This window comes from Myotis lucifugus, unplaced genomic scaffold (genome assembly GCF_000147115.1).
Source record: "Myotis lucifugus unplaced genomic scaffold, Myoluc2.0 scaffold_18, whole genome shotgun sequence".
NCBI lineage: Eukaryota > Metazoa > Chordata > Mammalia > Chiroptera > Vespertilionidae > Myotis > Myotis lucifugus.
Genome location: NW_005871066.1, coordinates 2,832,606 through 2,849,409, shown reverse-complemented (window position 1 = coordinate 2,849,409; position 16,804 = coordinate 2,832,606). Strand labels below are relative to the sequence as shown.

The 16,804-nt window shown below is 46.4% G+C and overlaps 1 protein-coding gene across 1 annotated transcript in view; it reads right to left on the bottom strand.

Annotated features, from left to right (window-relative positions):
• Window positions 1–1,465: 1,465 nt before the first annotated feature.
• Window positions 1,466–16,804, bottom strand: part of DPY19L1 (dpy-19 like C-mannosyltransferase 1) — a gene marked incomplete at its 5' end in the record, with an annotated part of 40,494 nt that continues 25,155 nt past the window's right edge. Inside the window, 8 exons of the mRNA XM_023751005.1 lie at window positions 1,466–1,928; window positions 6,976–7,101; window positions 8,055–8,154; window positions 9,322–9,496; window positions 9,654–9,773; window positions 10,627–10,651; window positions 13,909–13,958; window positions 15,761–15,832. Of these exons, the coding sequence (XP_023606773.1) occupies window positions 1,772–1,928; window positions 6,976–7,101; window positions 8,055–8,154; window positions 9,322–9,496; window positions 9,654–9,773; window positions 10,627–10,651; window positions 13,909–13,958; window positions 15,761–15,832 (825 nt within the window). The remainder of the gene's footprint in view (window positions 1,929–6,975; window positions 7,102–8,054; window positions 8,155–9,321; window positions 9,497–9,653; window positions 9,774–10,626; window positions 10,652–13,908; window positions 13,959–15,760; window positions 15,833–16,804) is intronic.

Genomic DNA, 16,804 nt, shown 5'->3' with positions numbered 1-16,804 from the left:
GACGGAGGAGGCGCTTCCCTCCGCCGCCCCACACGCCCATCCTCGGGGCTCAGGTCCCTCTTCCCATTTTTCTGGACCAATTCCACTCCTCAGCCACAACTCCCCTGGCTACTTCCCAAGAAGTAAGTCACTCAGCAGGTGGTAAAGGGGTGGGGGACAAGCACCTAAAGACAGGGACAGAATGGGGGGGGGCAGGCGGGGGGGGCTGGAAGGACGTTCCCGGGACTCAGGCCTGGGCTGCACACTCAGGTCTGCTCTAAGCTGACCCGGCTGGTCCTTGGTCTGTGAGGAGGCAGAGACTAGAGCGATGCGTGGCTCCGAGACGAGAGCAATGCATGGCTCCCAGGTGGGCACCGACACCCCCGCCGAGACTCGGGGCTCAGGGCGCTCCAGTGAGGCTCACCTGCCTGTGGTTAGAGGACGCTGCATGATTCAGTGTGTAGTCCGCCAGAGGCACGGTTTGCTTAGAATTTAAAATCTTAAAACCGTTTCTCAGAGCTACAAGGATTCACTGTTCTGAAAAATCTCATTTCACACAACTTCTAGAAAACAAAAATTCATAGGAGGAACTCAAAGGAGGTTTGGAAATTTTTAAAATAAAAATAAATAGGAAGAAAAATATAAAGAGGAAAGCTGAATATATTCATTCCTCACACTGAAATGGTTTTTAGAACCAAAATGGTAAGGCTTAAGGCTTTGTCTTATTAAAGACAGGCAATTTTAAAAGTAAAATATAAAAACTCCATTCAATATTATTATTCATTTACTTTCTGACAGAAAAATTAGTCATGTTGTAGTAGATCTTAATAGTAACAGAAAAGCTACCACACACTACAGTCTATTGTTCCACTGTAAATTATGTCTACAGAAATATACATTAGTTTCTGGATGTATTACATTTGAGGTTGTTCAAAATAGTTTTTCTTAAAACTACAATTAAACATGAAAAATTTTAAAAGTGGTTTAAAGGTATTAAAATATACACATTTGAATAATACTAAAAATGAGAAAATATACACTCGCCATTAAATATTTTTAAACCAAGAATAAGTACTTGATAAGGAACTAACTGAGTAAATACCACTGATTTGACAAAGAATGTTGGGCTGGGGGAGAGGGAGGAGGGAGAAGAAACGCTAACACCACACTGTTGGCTGGCACAGCAATGGACCTGGCCATTCGGTCTTAGTGTCTGGATTATTAATGGGCAGGAAATGCTTGTTAACAAGAGCAACAAAGAATGAAAGCACACGGAGAAGGGAAGTAAACAGGTAATTCCACCCAGCAACCACCCCTGGCAGCCCTGTCTACCCTTATGACAGGGACCAGCAGGGCTGAGGAGCCAATGATCACTGGCATGTCCCAAAGACAAGAGCAAGAGGCAGATGCAAAAGCAAGGGCATTAATGGTCCATAAACTGTGAAATCAGCCCCCACGGAGTTCAGAATTGACCATATTTTCATATCATCTTTGTCATCACCTATTTATTTTGTAGACAGGTAGCTCTGCTCCTTTTAGCACAAATGTTTAAGTCAAATACAAGCATATACTCATTTGCATAGCAAATTTTAAGGGGTGCATTGAATAGTACCCAATTCATAGTGGTATACATACTTTTACAATCAGAATGACATTCGAATCGACCAAATAAAACACTGTCCTATTTGAAAACAGTTAGCTATAAAAGTTTTTGGGATCTGCTTAAAAACAAGGCATGAGTTATTAGCAAAACGTTAAAACCATGAGTGATGCCCTTCTCTGTAGGCCGCGGTCATTCTTCTATCACTTCTAAGACTTTGTAAACACTGTTCTGGAACACGGTGGTGAAGTGCGGCTCGGAGTCCTTCACCAGGAGGTTACATAAGGGCGGCTTCCCAGCGTTGGCGGGGTCCTCCACATCCCAAATCTCGGGCATGCTGCAGCCGGGCCTGGAAGATTCACACACAGGGAACCAAGGGGTGTCAGAAGGCGCAGGTGAAGCAGGGCACACACTGTCTATCCTGCCCTCCCTCCTTTCACCTGCTCCACGTCAACTAACTGAGTTTAAAAAATCCAATCAGAGTAATTTACACTTGTGTGAGCCGCCCTAAGTCCTCCTTAGAACAAGGAGGAACACAGCAAAGCTAACGCTAAAGAAACAGACCTACAAAGTATGTGAATGCAGTGATGGGGAAAGAGCTTGGTTACCCTCTGCCTCAGCTACTTACCAAAATGTGCATTTGGACAGTTCGCTCAGCCTCACCCCCACATTTCTAAAATGGGAAATACCCCTGGCTTGGCTGTGTATAAGGATTAATACAGACACTGTATCTGGCATGGTACCCAGCATGTAGGAAGAGGTAATCTATTATATTAATTTTACAAATTTTAATTGGCAAGTATACTTAGTTCATATTTATGCAACTTTCCATAAACTGTATTCCAGAATGAGCCAACTTCAAGAAAATGCAGTAGTGTTAAACTCACATCTTAACTGAACCCATAATTCAATCTTGAAAATGACATATTTTTTTTTAAAGAACAGTATAAGTAAAATTGGTATTATGTGATATTTGCCCAAATAAGATTAAGATCTTCGAGATAACTCGAACATTTATTTTAAATCTAAAATTGTTGGCTTTTGTTATGGTTCACAATTTCCTTTTTTTTTTTTTGGCTTTTGTATATTGAAGATTTTTATATTATACTCCAAAATATCAGTCTTTTCTTTTAGAGCTTATGACTTTTGTCTTGTTTAAAGAATTCTTCCATACCACACTATCGTGAACACATACATTGTGTATTCTCCCATAAAAGTTTTAAGTTTGCTGTGTACATTTAGACCTAGAACGCATCTGTAATTAATTTCCTGTATGGTGTGAGGTAGAGATTTGATTTTAAATTTTTCCATACAGAAAGCCCAGTAGCTCTTGGTCCAATTATTGCTTATCAAATCCATCCTCACATACCCACTGTTCAGTAAGTGACACATTGCTTTCCAATCTATATTGCCTAATATTTATAATCACTAAAGTAATCATTGATTCAGCAAGGAATAAAAACTGGATGTAAAAGATATCTGGTGAAACGCTGTTGAGAAAGAGGATGAACAAATGGCCTCTACGTACCACTCTATAGATTTCTCATTACTAATAAAGGAAAGCTGTCTCCTTAAACTAGAGAGAGTGGGACATGCTTCAATCACGTGAAGGGACTTAGCTTCACGGATGACAGAACAGAGGGATGTGCACTCCTAGGGGACACGGAATGGAAGCGCAACCACTTCTCTGCCAAACTGAGCCTAGTCCAGAGGATCGCAGGGCAAGTCACATGTGGGACGTGCTTACAAAACGCTGGCCCCATTCATAAAACAGAAAAGGTGAATGCAAGTTCACAACCTTCTATTCGCTTTGAGAATTTTAAAAAATAAAAACGACAGAAAGTACCAGGAGAAATTATAGAGCGTTGACAACTGCTCATGTTTTGTCATAGTTGCTTCACTTTTTTCTAAGAGAAAAAGCCATTCCCAGCAAGTCCCTTTATTCCCAATGGCAACCCCACTCCCTACTCTCCACCAGGAGGCGGGCACAGTGGCGGAATGCAATCCTTTCTCTCTTCATAGCATCTTTACTTAGAGGTAATCAATCATCCAGAAAGTGTCAGAACAGACCTATCAAAATAAAACATGGAAGTCAGCATCCCCTCCCGGGCCATCCTCAGAGGTGACTTCTGCAAAGAGCCCAGCACACACTCTGCCAGACCTTTTTCTTCTGGTTCAGACACAGGCACACGGAGGCACGGGCATTTACGTGGGCTGATGCCCCCCGGCTGCTTTTACACAAATGAGATTGTTCTGGGACTCTTCACTGCCAATAAAATGTGGCCCTTTTCCATCTCATTACATAAAGACCTGCTTTACTCTTTTTAATTGTCGCTGGGACTCCTGTGCATTACGTAACCACTCTCTTACGGGTGGATGTTTAACTGTTTCCCATGTTACCATAATAAAGCGGTGCCTGCATAAACATTTCTGTGCCTCTATCCTTCTGCAAGCTAAGCTTCTAGAAGCAGCACTATCACCCTGACGAAGGGCTACACAACTTTCACGTTGCCTCCGTCAAAGCATCTCCACGGGAGGTTTCCCCAATGAGTGTTCGTGTGCAGAGTGTTTGGTGCACATTTTTGCACACCATGGCTGACAGTGGATTCTACCGACACTGAGCACACACATGACAGGGCTCGGCTTGTGTACCTTCTCGTTTTCTCCCAGGAGCTGAGGCCAGGCTGTTACCACACTGCAGGCCAATGGCAGCAGAGAGTGAACTACACAGCAAGCAGAAACTCCCAGCTCCTGAGCTCCCCTGCTTGCAGGAGAAAAGAAGGCAGAGCTGCCTTTGGGAGACTGTCTGCCCAAGTGTAACATCCTTGAGTCCCTATCAAGTTCCCAAAGTCTCCCCAGGCCAGCCGGCTACATCTTCAAACAGCATCAGTGAAAACCTGAATAATTTTCTTCTGAATTCATGTATTTTAATTTCATGTCAACTGTATTATTGGGACTAATGAGAAAGAAAGCAGAGAACTGAGAGTAGTTAATTAAAAGCTCATCTATAACTCGCATTTGAGTGATTTTCATACGTGTTATTGGAACACAGAGTGTCAAGTAATGAGGAATAATTAAGGCACACAATTAAGCCACTTGTAAATGAGATCATATAATTTAGGGCTCACCCAAGTGCTGGGCATGAACCAAACACTAGATAAGTATTAGTCCCTGTCCTTTCTTCTCGTATGTGAGTTCCTCATTCGCTCCTCTGTTCTGACAGGTTGCTCTGTCCCCGTGGCACGCAGGTGTCTCGGGCAGGCATGGCTGAGCTGGGAGCGAGGGCCCAGGTGGGGGAGAAGGAAGAGCCCAATGCGGGTGGAAAATCTGCCAAGAAACTCCGTCCATCCCATGGCCACGGCAGGCCTCGAAATCAGTCTTTCTCCCCCGCCTCCTCTCTGAGCGCCTGTTTGCTTCCCTATCAGAACGGAAAGCACAGTGTGCATTTTGTTTCAAGGACTAAGCCCTGAGATTTAGCATCAGTCTGGCTGCAATCTTGCAGCAGATCGAGTGTTGTTTTAGTAATGGAGTGGGGATAACAGGTTAGAGAAAGTCACTTCCTTCGCTTCCTGCCTCCCCACTTCTGCTGAACAAACACAAGGGCAAGTCAAGGTCCCCATGGGACTCCAGCACCCCCACCATCCACCTGAGTCTTGGTGCTGGCAACAAGCTCTGTCTAGATGGGTGATTCACTGCTGATGTTTAGGGTGCAGATTAACTGCATGAATAAATTCCTAAAGTTGTCTTCTCCCCCGTCATGTACAGAAAGCAGTGCTCTGCTATTAGCACGTGAACTACTACACCCACGCACATCCCGGGCGCTCCCACAGCACCTCAGCACCGAACCACACTATTCTGCAAGGGTCCAGGGGAACACGAAGACTCTTGAACCAAGGCTCGTCATTAGCTTGGGTGGGGGGAGGAGCATGAAACATGACATTTCTGTCCCAGGAACCTACAGCTGTCTCAGGCTGGCAGAGCCTTGGGAGTGAGGCCAAGGCACAAAGCAGACCGCAGCACGGTGGAAATCGCCGTCAAAAAATGGAGTGCTGCCCGGTGTGGCTCAGTGGTTGAGCATCGACCTATGAACCAGGATTCCCAGTCAGGGTACATGCCTGGGTTACGGGCTCAATGCCCAGTGTGGGGCATGCAGATCAAAGATTCTCTCTCATCACTGTTGTTTCTCTCTCTCTCTCTCTCTCTCTCTCCCTCTCCCTTCCTCTCTGAAATCAATAAAAGGAGTACTTCTGATGGCAGATGTCAGCCCTATCCAGTTATTACAAAGTCCTCATAAAAGTATGAGAAAAGTTAAGAGTTTTTTGTCCTAAATGTACTCAACATAGTTAAGATGAGTATACGAATTTCATATAGATTCCTATGTTCAAACAGACTTCAAGCATTTTCTAAAACATGACTCTAAGAACAATAACATTTTCCATAAATCCTGATTCAAGTCAAGTCACTTGGGACATATTCACAGAAAAACCGTTCAACAATCAACAACTGTTCGAGTTTCCTGGTGGGCAATGCTGACCAACCGTGTCCCAGAATTGTTTTCCCTCCTGAGTCCATATATAATTAGTGTGTCTTAACACCCTTGTGTGCCACGGAAATACATGGTGAGTAAGTAGGACCAAGCCACCGACACAGCAATCTCCTGACGGCTTCTGTTCAGCTAGAGAGCAGTGAGAATGAGCAGCATCCCATAAAAATCCCAGGTTTCTGGTGAGACGCTCCCATGCTTTGGTGTTTCAGCAGCAAGTTGCTGTCATCGGCTGTCCAGCCACTCAGTGCAGCTAACAGTCCACCGTGGAGCTCACAGTAGCTCTGAGGGTCTTACTAACTCTTCCTGCTACACCCTTAGTGAGCGGCTCTTGAAAACAGGCATGTTTTAAAACGATAAACCCAAGAGCATATGGGTCAGAGTACAGTCAGCCATTTTCCCACTCAAATACGACGTGAAACAGCAGAGAGGTTTTGTCTAAGCTGCAGGGTGGCAGGGATGGTGAGGACAAAGGAGGCCCTGACGCTCAGCGCCTCCCCACGTCATCACAACCAGACTCTCCATGTGGTCTCAGACTCTGCAAGTCTTTTGAGAAAATACATCCAATGTGAAATAAAAGATTTAAGAAACATCACAGGCAAATATTAATAATTCGGGAAATTATCAATCAGCGCCTGTATACTGCCTTTAAGGAAGTGTACACGGGCCAATCATTATAAAGAAACAGATATCTGTAATGACAGAAGGAAAAAACTCCAATTCAAACCATTACCTTACAAATATTTCCCCTTACACTTTGCTAAATGCTGTATCTCCCGCACGACTTAATGAAGCGCTTGCCCAGGAGCCTGACCTGACGTTCATGGCGCGTGGTCATCAAACATGTACTCACTTGGATCTCCTCACGCACCACGACTCTTCCAGGATGTAGTAATTCACTTGTAACTTGACCAGCTCTCGCTTCACTTCTTCAGCTGCTTTCCGGCTATACATCGAGTACACTATTTTCGTTCTGGCTCTTTAAAGAAAAATAATCGGGCAGAAGATTGTGAGATTAAAAGGGGCTGGGAGAAGGCGCCAGGGAGGCTGGGCCAGGAGCCCACTCAGGGCATCGGGAGGGAGGTTGGAAGGAAAGGGGAGGAGGGGGCACCGGACCTGGGAGAGGGGTTCCCACACTTGGGCTTTCTGGCTGTTTGCTTGGTTTTGTTCTAACGCGTCACTCTCATAAGTAAGAGGGGGTGGGATGCGCTACACAAGCACAAGATGGGCTCCTTCGCGCTGTACCAGCCCAGCCCTGACCCCGACAGTCAGCAGGCAGCAGCTCTCCAATTCGTCCCTAGGTTTGTAAAAGCTAAAATTATTCAACATACTGCTTTGGAAATGAGCTTGCCAGGAATAATTTTTTTTTAATCATGAAAAGCTTTTTATTTATAAAATGTATATCCCACTGTTATTACTAGGATTCACCCAGTCCCTTAGGAAAGGAATAACTTGACCTACCCTAGGAAATGCACGGAAATAGAGTCTATTTCCTTTTCAAAGAGAGCATACTTTATGTTTTGAAGAAAAAACAAAACACAAAATCATTTTAACAGGTTATACTGGTGAAAACCAGAATAAAAGCCTTTTTGAATGGAATTCCATCAAAATGGGCCATGAGAAAACCTTCATAGAAGCTATAGGCTAAGGAGTCTCCGGGAGCCGAGGAGGACGAGTAATAACCTAATGTTTGGGATTCGCGACCCGACTGGGCTGACACGCGGGGACTTCCTCAGCGCCTGGTGAGATGATGAGCCCAAAGGGTGGACTGCACTGCCCTATGGAGCCTCACGTTTGCAAGTAACGCAGCATCTAACCAGCATTCCTCCCACCTCTGTAAGTCCCAGCTTACCACGTCCTCCCTGAAACCTTATTCTGCTGGCCCCCGCACTCTGAGTATGAAAATGTGTTTTCAGGGCGAGAACTGTGTACCTCAGTCCTGCATCTTCATAATGTGGATGGTTGACAATGGGCCGAAGTGCCGAGAGTTTCACACTCGCCATCGTGGGCATGGCGCCCGCAAACACCGCGTCTGCAAAGCAGGAGCCACTTAGGAGGACACTCAACTCAAAGACGCGGAGCCCAGCTGGAGGAGCTGCGGCCCAGAGAGGCGGTCACTTAACCACCAGGGCAGAGCCAGGGTGGAGTCGGACGGCTGAGAAAGTAGCAGCCGACACCCAGCTCCGTGAGGCCTTCTCCTCGGGAGACAGAGCCTCATCATCTCATATCGAGGGTTTTTGTGTTTTGTTTATTGTAAACATCTTGGGAATCTTTCCTGATTCTAGGAAAGAAGTAACAAACTGACTAAGAAACTTTTATAGAACCAAAAAATTCTGAAGATGATTTCATAGTCAGTCATTTGATACTCGGATGACAACAAAATCTCCCTCTTTAAACATAAAGATCCCATGAGTTCATTTCAAGAAGGAATTTGGCTAAGATTAAAAATTCATGCCGAAACCGGTTTGGCTCAGTGGATAGAGCGTCGGCCTGCGGACTGAAAGGTCCCAGGTTCGATTCCGGTCAAGGGCATGTACCTGGGTTGCGGGCACATCCCCAGTAGGAGATGTGCAGGAGGCGGCTGATCGATGTTTCTCTCTCATCGATGTTTCTAACTCTCTACCTCTCTCCCTTCCTCTCTGTAAAAAATCAATAAAATATATTTAATAAATAAATAAATAAATAAATAAAAATAAAAATTCATGAAGAAAACAAGCATAAAAATTATTTTAAATTGTGGCATGTAAAACTTTAAAAAAGCTGGAATGTATGGAAAATAGCAAAATTAATTACTAAAAAATAAGCCTCGTATTTCCTTTGCAAACCACTTAAGCAAGATTGACACCTTGCCCGGCCCGTGTGGCTCAGTGGTTGAGAGTTGGCCTATGAACCAGGAAGTCATTGTTCCATTCCTGGTCAGGGCATATGCTAGGGTTGTGGGCTCAATTTCCAGCACGAGGCACGCAGGAGGCAGCCGATCAATGGTTCTCGCATCATCGATGTTTTTATCTCCCTCTCCTCCCTTCCTCTCTGAAATCAATAAAAATATTAAAAAAAAAAAAAAAGATTGACATCTCCCTTCTGGATAATCCATGAGCAGCACTGACTAGAAAGAAAGAGTACAGCTATTGGCAGTTACTCGGGTTCAGGGTTTTGCAGTGCATGTAAAATTTGGGAAAAACACTACTTTTCCTTTTACCTGGTTTGGTACTATATTTGATCCATTCTATAAGTTCTTCTTGTGGCAAATTGCTGAATTCCCCTACAATATTCCACTGGGTTTGCAGATTTGCGGAACCTTGTATCGACATTGCTGCTAACAGAGCAAAGACAACAGCACCCGGGTGTACTTTGCAAAAGAGCCATCCAAAGAGCTGAAACCAAGTCAAAGACACATGGGCAGTTAACTGTCAGTAGGAAGCAGCATGTTTCCAACACACACACGCTCTTCCCAGAGAACAACACAGTCTCTGCGAGGCCCCGATAAAGCATGGGTTACCCCACGGAAAAGTTCCAGAAACAGTGCCTTACCTGTCTCGAGCAGATTAGCGAAGCCATGACACACATGTGTGGTGTCAGAAAGAGTTTCAGTCTCATGATTAAAATACCGAGGGCTGTGTACGCGACCAGCTGCAGTGCATGGTACACCAGCTGGAAGGAAAGGAGACAGGTTCACTCCTACTGTCTGTGACGTTTGAGACTATAGCGTCAAAACGGTGGACACACAGAAAAGGGTACTGCTTCTTAGTAACAGCACTTTCATTTCTGAAATAAACAAGCCTTCACATTCACTGTCCAACTTCTCCCCTTTGTATGGGGGCTCAAATTCCGTCACGGAGGCACGTTTCTGAATCTACCTCTTGCTACCAGGTCCCGGCGGGAGCGGCAACCAGAAACAGCTGCGGTTCAAGCTCCCAGCGCTCTGCCCTGGCCCAGCCATCAGAACCGGGTGGGAACGTGCACTGCAGCGTCACTAGCTGCAGGCGCCAGGCTTGTGCTAAGAGAGCAGATCGTAGAGGCCTCATCAGAAGGAAAAAAGGGTAATTCTTGTAACTGAGTGGGGTGGCGGAAGTTAACCAGACATGTTGTGATCATTTCGCAATGTATGTTCATTCGAATCATGTGTTGTAGCTCAAACTATAATATAATGTTATGTGTCAATTATATCTCAATTTAAAAAGAAGAGTAAGAAGGGGAAAACCCAGGCTGAATCACCAGGAGCCGGGAGGAGCAGCAGTCACAGCTCCGAAGCCCGGGCAAGGGGAGCGAGGGGACAGCAACCCCAATCCGCGTGCCTCTGAATGGCTCCAGAAACGAACGCCGCCACCGTGGGGTCTCACAGGGGACCAAGTGAGTTTCCTACTTAACAGTGACCGGTCCCGCTTGTCGCATTCTCAGCAAACACACGCAGGCCTCGTCTACAGATGAGCAGTGACATCACTAATAAACTCAGAAGGTGGGACTAGGAACAAAGTCCAAATATACACAAACATTAAGCCTTTACCTCTCCGTGCTCACACTGGTGGTTTCTGCAACGGGAAAAGAAACACTACTATTAAATCACGGTGGAAGCACTTCCTTCAATTGTTTGCATCTTTATCTTACAAATGTGAGTTTTACAGCTCCTATAACAGTCCCTCAGGGCGCATCTATGTAAAGCAAAATAACTAACAGTGATAAACCCAAGCCGGGGCTGCAGCCCTTTAAGACAGTTTCTTGGGAAAGAAATGGCAATGCTGCTCGTGCCGTAGACTTGACGCCATGGACGTTTATCAGGCCGACGGGACACGCGGGGAGCCAGCCCTCACTGCGGCCGTCCCAGCAGAGCGGACTGAGAGGAGCTCCGAGGCCTTCGGTACCAAACCCTGCCTCCCTCCCCCATGCTCCCTCAGCTCCCCCTGAACTGTAGCTGCTACGGAGACCATTTAGGAAGCCACATAGAAGATTTTTTCAGCAGCATCTCTGGAATACAAATAGCCTCAAAATCCCATCTTTAGCTTTGACAGCTTGAACTTCCCGAGGAGGATGTGTGCATGGAGGCTCACACATCCTCCTCCGACCCCACCCTGAGCCCGCCCTACAGATGCCTTCACAGTCCTGAGAGCAACCTTGAACATGGGAATCCGGGCACGCCACACCCTGCCCAGACCCTCCACTGGGTCCTCCGGTAACGAAGAAACTCAAATCACTAACACGCTGCCCAGCGTCTTCCTAAGCTGGGCCCCACTCCTCATCCTTGGGTCACATCCCCTCTTGATCACCAAGCTCTAGTCACACAACTCATGCTGCTCCTGCCACCCAGAGGCGCCCTGCCCCCCCATTCGGTCCCCGTCCTCGATCACTCCCACATCATCTGTTTTACCGCCTCATACAAGACACACTGTCATGGGTTTATTGACTATCTTCTCTCCCCTACGAAACGAACCCTTCAGGAGGACAGGGTGCAGATCCATCCACACGCTCCATGTCACTGAGCACGGATGACCCTGGACGTGGCGTGGGGAACAAGGTGGGAAATGCCCTTTGCCCCCATGCAGCTTACACAGAAGGGGAAGGAGAGGGAAAGCAAAGGAAGGGGGTCCGGTACTCACATCCCATATTCAATCGTCTCTCCCGCCCGCTCCCCTTCTACACTGGCGTCCGACTCGGGCACTCATGCCCAATGAAGTGTCAGTGCGCCAGCCCTCAAAGCCCTGCCCTGCTCCGGTGACCCCGCTAGCCCCGTGGGCTCTGCAGTTACTTCCGCAGCCAGCGGTTCTCCCAGGGCCGCTCTGCGTCTGGACAGGCCCGCCCTTCTCCTCCAGAGCTGCCTCACAGCTGTGGCTTCGTGTCTTGTCATCTGTACAAACCTTCAAGCTCTTCGGGAAAAACACCGTCTCCAATGGAGAGAAATGTTGGCATTTATACAAGAAGCCTTTCCTGCCCTCCCTCCCCCGCCCCCCCCACCCCCCACCCCCCACCCCCGCCAAAGGCTCCGGGAATAAACACGGCCACAGCCGCAGCCACGGCCACGGCCGTTTCTACAGCCGTTTCTAAATGAGAACGAGGACTGTCTCGGGGTACATGCGACCATTTCTCTCTGGTTGGTAGAAACTCGCAGGTGAGAGAATAAGACTGTGTGTGTTCAAGTTAAAAAAGAAAATACAAACACATAAACTTCACCATCTCTATCCCCGCCCCAAAACTCCGACAAAAGTGTGGACGTCGAATTGAAACTTCCTTTACTCCGCCCTCCAGTCCATGCCCTCAGTCATTAGTTTCATCCTTCCAGATCCTTCCTATGCACAAATGAGTGTACACAATCTTCCTATTTTAAACAAAAGTAGAACCATCCTATATACGGTTTTGTAACTTTGTATTCAATGAAGTGTGATGGAAATATGTCCATGAAGACAGCCAGCACCCATCTATGCCTGGGTCCTAATTAAGCCAATCCCTTACTTGTGGACACTGGGGTTGTTCCCATGGTTCACCCAACACCCCCACCACGCGAATCTCTGTGCATTATCTCTGCGTTGCTGTGAGCACGGAGAGGATGCGCTGGCATGGAGAGAAGTGCTGGCTGGAGCACAGCCGTCAAACTTGCAGAGGTACAGTATTTAAGCACAAATGGTGACGCACGCCGAGAGAATCAGAAAGGGGTGATGGTGAAGAATAACAAGCAAGAGAGAGGAATCTACTCAGGAATGATGGTCAGGGAGGGCTTCCTGAGGAGGTGGCATTATGTAAGGATTAAAGGCGTTGGCCATACAAAAGAGCCAGGCTATGGGGCCGGGGAGGGCAGGTATGGGCTGGGCAGGACCACTGCCAAACCGCAGAGGCAGGGAACCACTGCCTGCTCAGGGGCAGAAAGGGAAAGGAGAATTCGTTCTTATCTCAGTTGCCAGTACTGGGTTATCATTTTTCTTATTTACTGAAATTCTTTATATAAGACTAGAGGCCCTGTGCACGGCATGTGTGCACTGGTAGGGGGTGTGGCCTGTGGGGACTGCCCACTGTGGGAGCACTGCTCATCTCGGTCAGTCGAGCGGCACTCCCACTGTGGGAGTGCACTGACCACCAGGGGGCAGCTCCTGCACTGAGCATCTGTCCCCTGGTGGTCAGTGCACGTCATAACGCCTGGTCGACCAGTCGTTCTGCCGTTTGGTCGCTGGGCTTTTATTATATAGGATGGCCCTTAGTCCCTTGTTCTTATATTACAAATACTTCCCCCAACTCGTCTTTTTCTTTGAACAATGCTTATAATATCTTACCAAACCCAAGTATGTATCTGGACAACCTTGTCATCTTTTCTTCTAGCTTACAGGTTTTTATGTCAGACTTAACAAGGCCTCTCTAATCCTAAAATTAGAAATGTAATCTCTCGGTTAATTCTGAAGTTTCATTTTTTCCCCCTGAATCTTTGTTCCATTCGAAATTTATTTTGCATAGAAAGTGCGGTATGGATCCAGTTTTAAATTTCCCTGCTCTTCTCTGGTCCTGAAACCATCGACAGAATCATAGTTTCCCTGCTAAACCGAAGCACAACACTGTGTCCCTCAGGCACAGACCATGTGCAGGTCGTGTCAGCCTGGGCTGGATCGGGCAGGGCCTGGCGTGTGGATAGGGATGTGCTGGGCTCTGCACAGGTAAGAAATAACGAGAAAAACAAAGAAGGAATGACAACCAGGGAAACGACGATTAGCAAATGTCGGGTATACAACACGGAACTATGCAGTTAACACAGTGTAAGTATCTACTTTATAATAAATGGAGGCAGTAGCAACATTATTAATAGTATATTTACCTTAGATGAGTCTGTGGTTTAGTTAAGACACCCCACATGTCACTAATGATCTGCAAAAAGATTTTAAACACTTTAGAATAGCTGTTTGGGGAAAAGCAGAATTTTAACTAAAGTGTCTTCTGAACTTTCAAACTTTTACTTAAAAGTATGAAGAGAAAACTCAGAAAGTAATCATTACGACGACACAATCTTGCATCTGTAGAGTTCTGGAGCATATCAACACCCGACAACCTGGCAGATCTCACTGTCCTCATTCTGTAAACGAGCAACCAGCTCACTCGGATGGATGAAGCGACTTCCCGGAAGGTGGTGGAGCCTTTTGCTGGGCCTTCAAACCGGTCCTCTGGCTCCCGATCCACACTCAGTGGCTTCTACCCCCCAGGCCTCCTCCTCACACAGACACATGTGACTGAGAATTGCCTTTTCATACTGAGCAGTCACTGGGCGGCCGTGCGGCCTGAAACACCATCCCCGGCACCATGTCCTCTATGCCACTAAATGGGGTTCACCCAGCTCTTGAAGAGCCACCGGCTGCTGCCTGAGTCTATAGCACTTTCCTAATTACTTTGGATCAATTCTGGTCCAAGGTCCTGCCTCCTGGAATTAGCCATAATTCTAAGGAGCCAAATGAATGTAATCTTATTTCCAAGTGGCAGGCTTTTAAATATGTGAAATACTGATCCCCTTTCCAGTGGAATCTTCCTTCTTCAATCAAACATCCCCACTTCCTTAGCCCAACCTGGCTTCGTCACCTGCAGCCACCCACATGGTGTCTTTCCCTGCCTCCTGGGTTGCCGACATCTAGTATTTTTTACTTCCTTCTGGGTGCGGACCCACATAAAGTGCGCAAGAGGCAAAGGAAGCAGAGCCTGGCAGACAGCAGCACTGACTGGCCGCGAACTGATTGGATGTGGACTGGGCTGAGGCTCCAAGCGGGGTCCCGCACACGCAGCTGGGGAGGAAGGTGCGCGGTCCCATCCCCGCTGCCCCTAGCTTTCCCGTGGACATGAGGTGAGGCTGGAGCAACCTCTCTGACCTTCCGATTCCACATCTGTCCAAATGGGGACAATAATGTCTGCGTACCCCACGGGGCTGTCAATTAACCAGCTGAAATAACACACGTGGTATGTTTGGGGGAAGTACAGTACATCATGTGATCGACAATTATAGTGCAGAATATTCTACAAATATGCAGCATTGTGTTAAAACAGACACCGCTAGCTACAGATCAGAATCTATCACCTATTATTCTATTACAAATTAATCTCAATTCATTCTCTTAAAATGCCTACTGTTCCCTCCACCAACTCTTAAAGAAAAAAGAGAGACCATCACACCCGCTCTTTGCTAAAGACTGCAACTTCCCTGCCCTGATCTGTATCTGGGCTTAGAGTTTCAATATCAAAGCCAAGTTGGGAGTCTAACCATTTTATTGAGTTTAATAATATATTGGTAATATTCTATTTTTCCTTTTGATTAATAATAAATCCAATCCAGGAGTTAGTGAACACTGCGCAGATGGCTTACAAAGGCATGTGTTAAAGATTTTAGGAAGCTACTACATAAGAGTTAAAGCAAGTCAGCAATAATTTACACTGGCGGAACCATTGTATCTGGGTCAATAAGGTCTCTTTGATCTTGTCTTTCAAATACATGACTATCAAACCTGAGCCACCCTTTCCCCGGGTCTATTTCCAGCTGGCAGACAGAGGGGTGTTTTAAGGGTTATAAATGTTCGTCCAAGGCTATTAGTGACTGTTGTGCTGGATTAACATGCAGCCCAGCACACTCACCTCCCGGTAGGAACTGGAAAGGCTTTACCCTGAGAAAGAGCTCCTAGTGGCGGACATACCTTCCTGACGATCGCAGCGAACACCACAAGGACCACTGGAAGCAGCAGTGTCTTCGTGTACCTCAGTGGAGTCTGAAATTCACAGGGAGGCTTTGTTAGAAGAAGGTGTTATTTTGAACAGACAAAATTTCATTTCAAATAATGAACTAAGTGAAGGGAAACATGAGCATGCACCCAGCCAGGGCCCAATCTAACCACGGACTCCCATTATACAAATGAAGACGCGTTTCCATAGAAACAAATTTCCCCAAAGTGTTGAACTGAAAACACTAACAGATCCAGTCCTCACATGTGAACGTGTAAAATGTGATGAGAGAGATGACTGTTCACCCTCTGCACCAACTGCCCTAACTACAGGGCCGCCTAACGGTCACCTGCAGTCAGCACGACTCCTTCAAACGGCCCGGGCTTTCCCTGTGCATTTTGTGGGGGAACCTTAGCCAGGCCTGGCTGGCGTGGCTCAGTGGTTGAGCATGGACCTATGTATGAACCTGGAGGTCACAGTTCGATTCCAGGTTAGGGCACAGGCCCAGGTTTCGGGCTTGATCCCCAGTAGGGGGTGTGCAGGAGGCAGCAGATCAATGATTCTCTCTCATCATTGATGTTTCTATCTCTCTCCCTCTCCCTTCCTCTTTCTGAAATCGACAAAAATATATTTTAAGAAATAAAACCTTAACCATGATCCCATCTCTCTCTGTCTCTCTCACACACACACATACACAAACACACACACACTGACCAATATTTACAAAAAGAATAAAACATTTTGGCATTTCCTTTATAACAGATTTTAAAAACTACTGAAAAAACTTCACTAACAAAGCCTGGCACATTGCAATCCTATACACCTTTCAATAATTTGAGGTCACAGTCTTAAACAATCCTGAACTTGAAATGTCTAAATCGCAATTGATTTGCTTGTCACCAACACTTTCCCTCACAAGACAATTCTATACTACTTAAAAAAAGAAACACGTTTCATAGATAATAAAATATCATAAATCAGGCCCACCTGGGTGGTATAAAAAGACACAAATATATGTA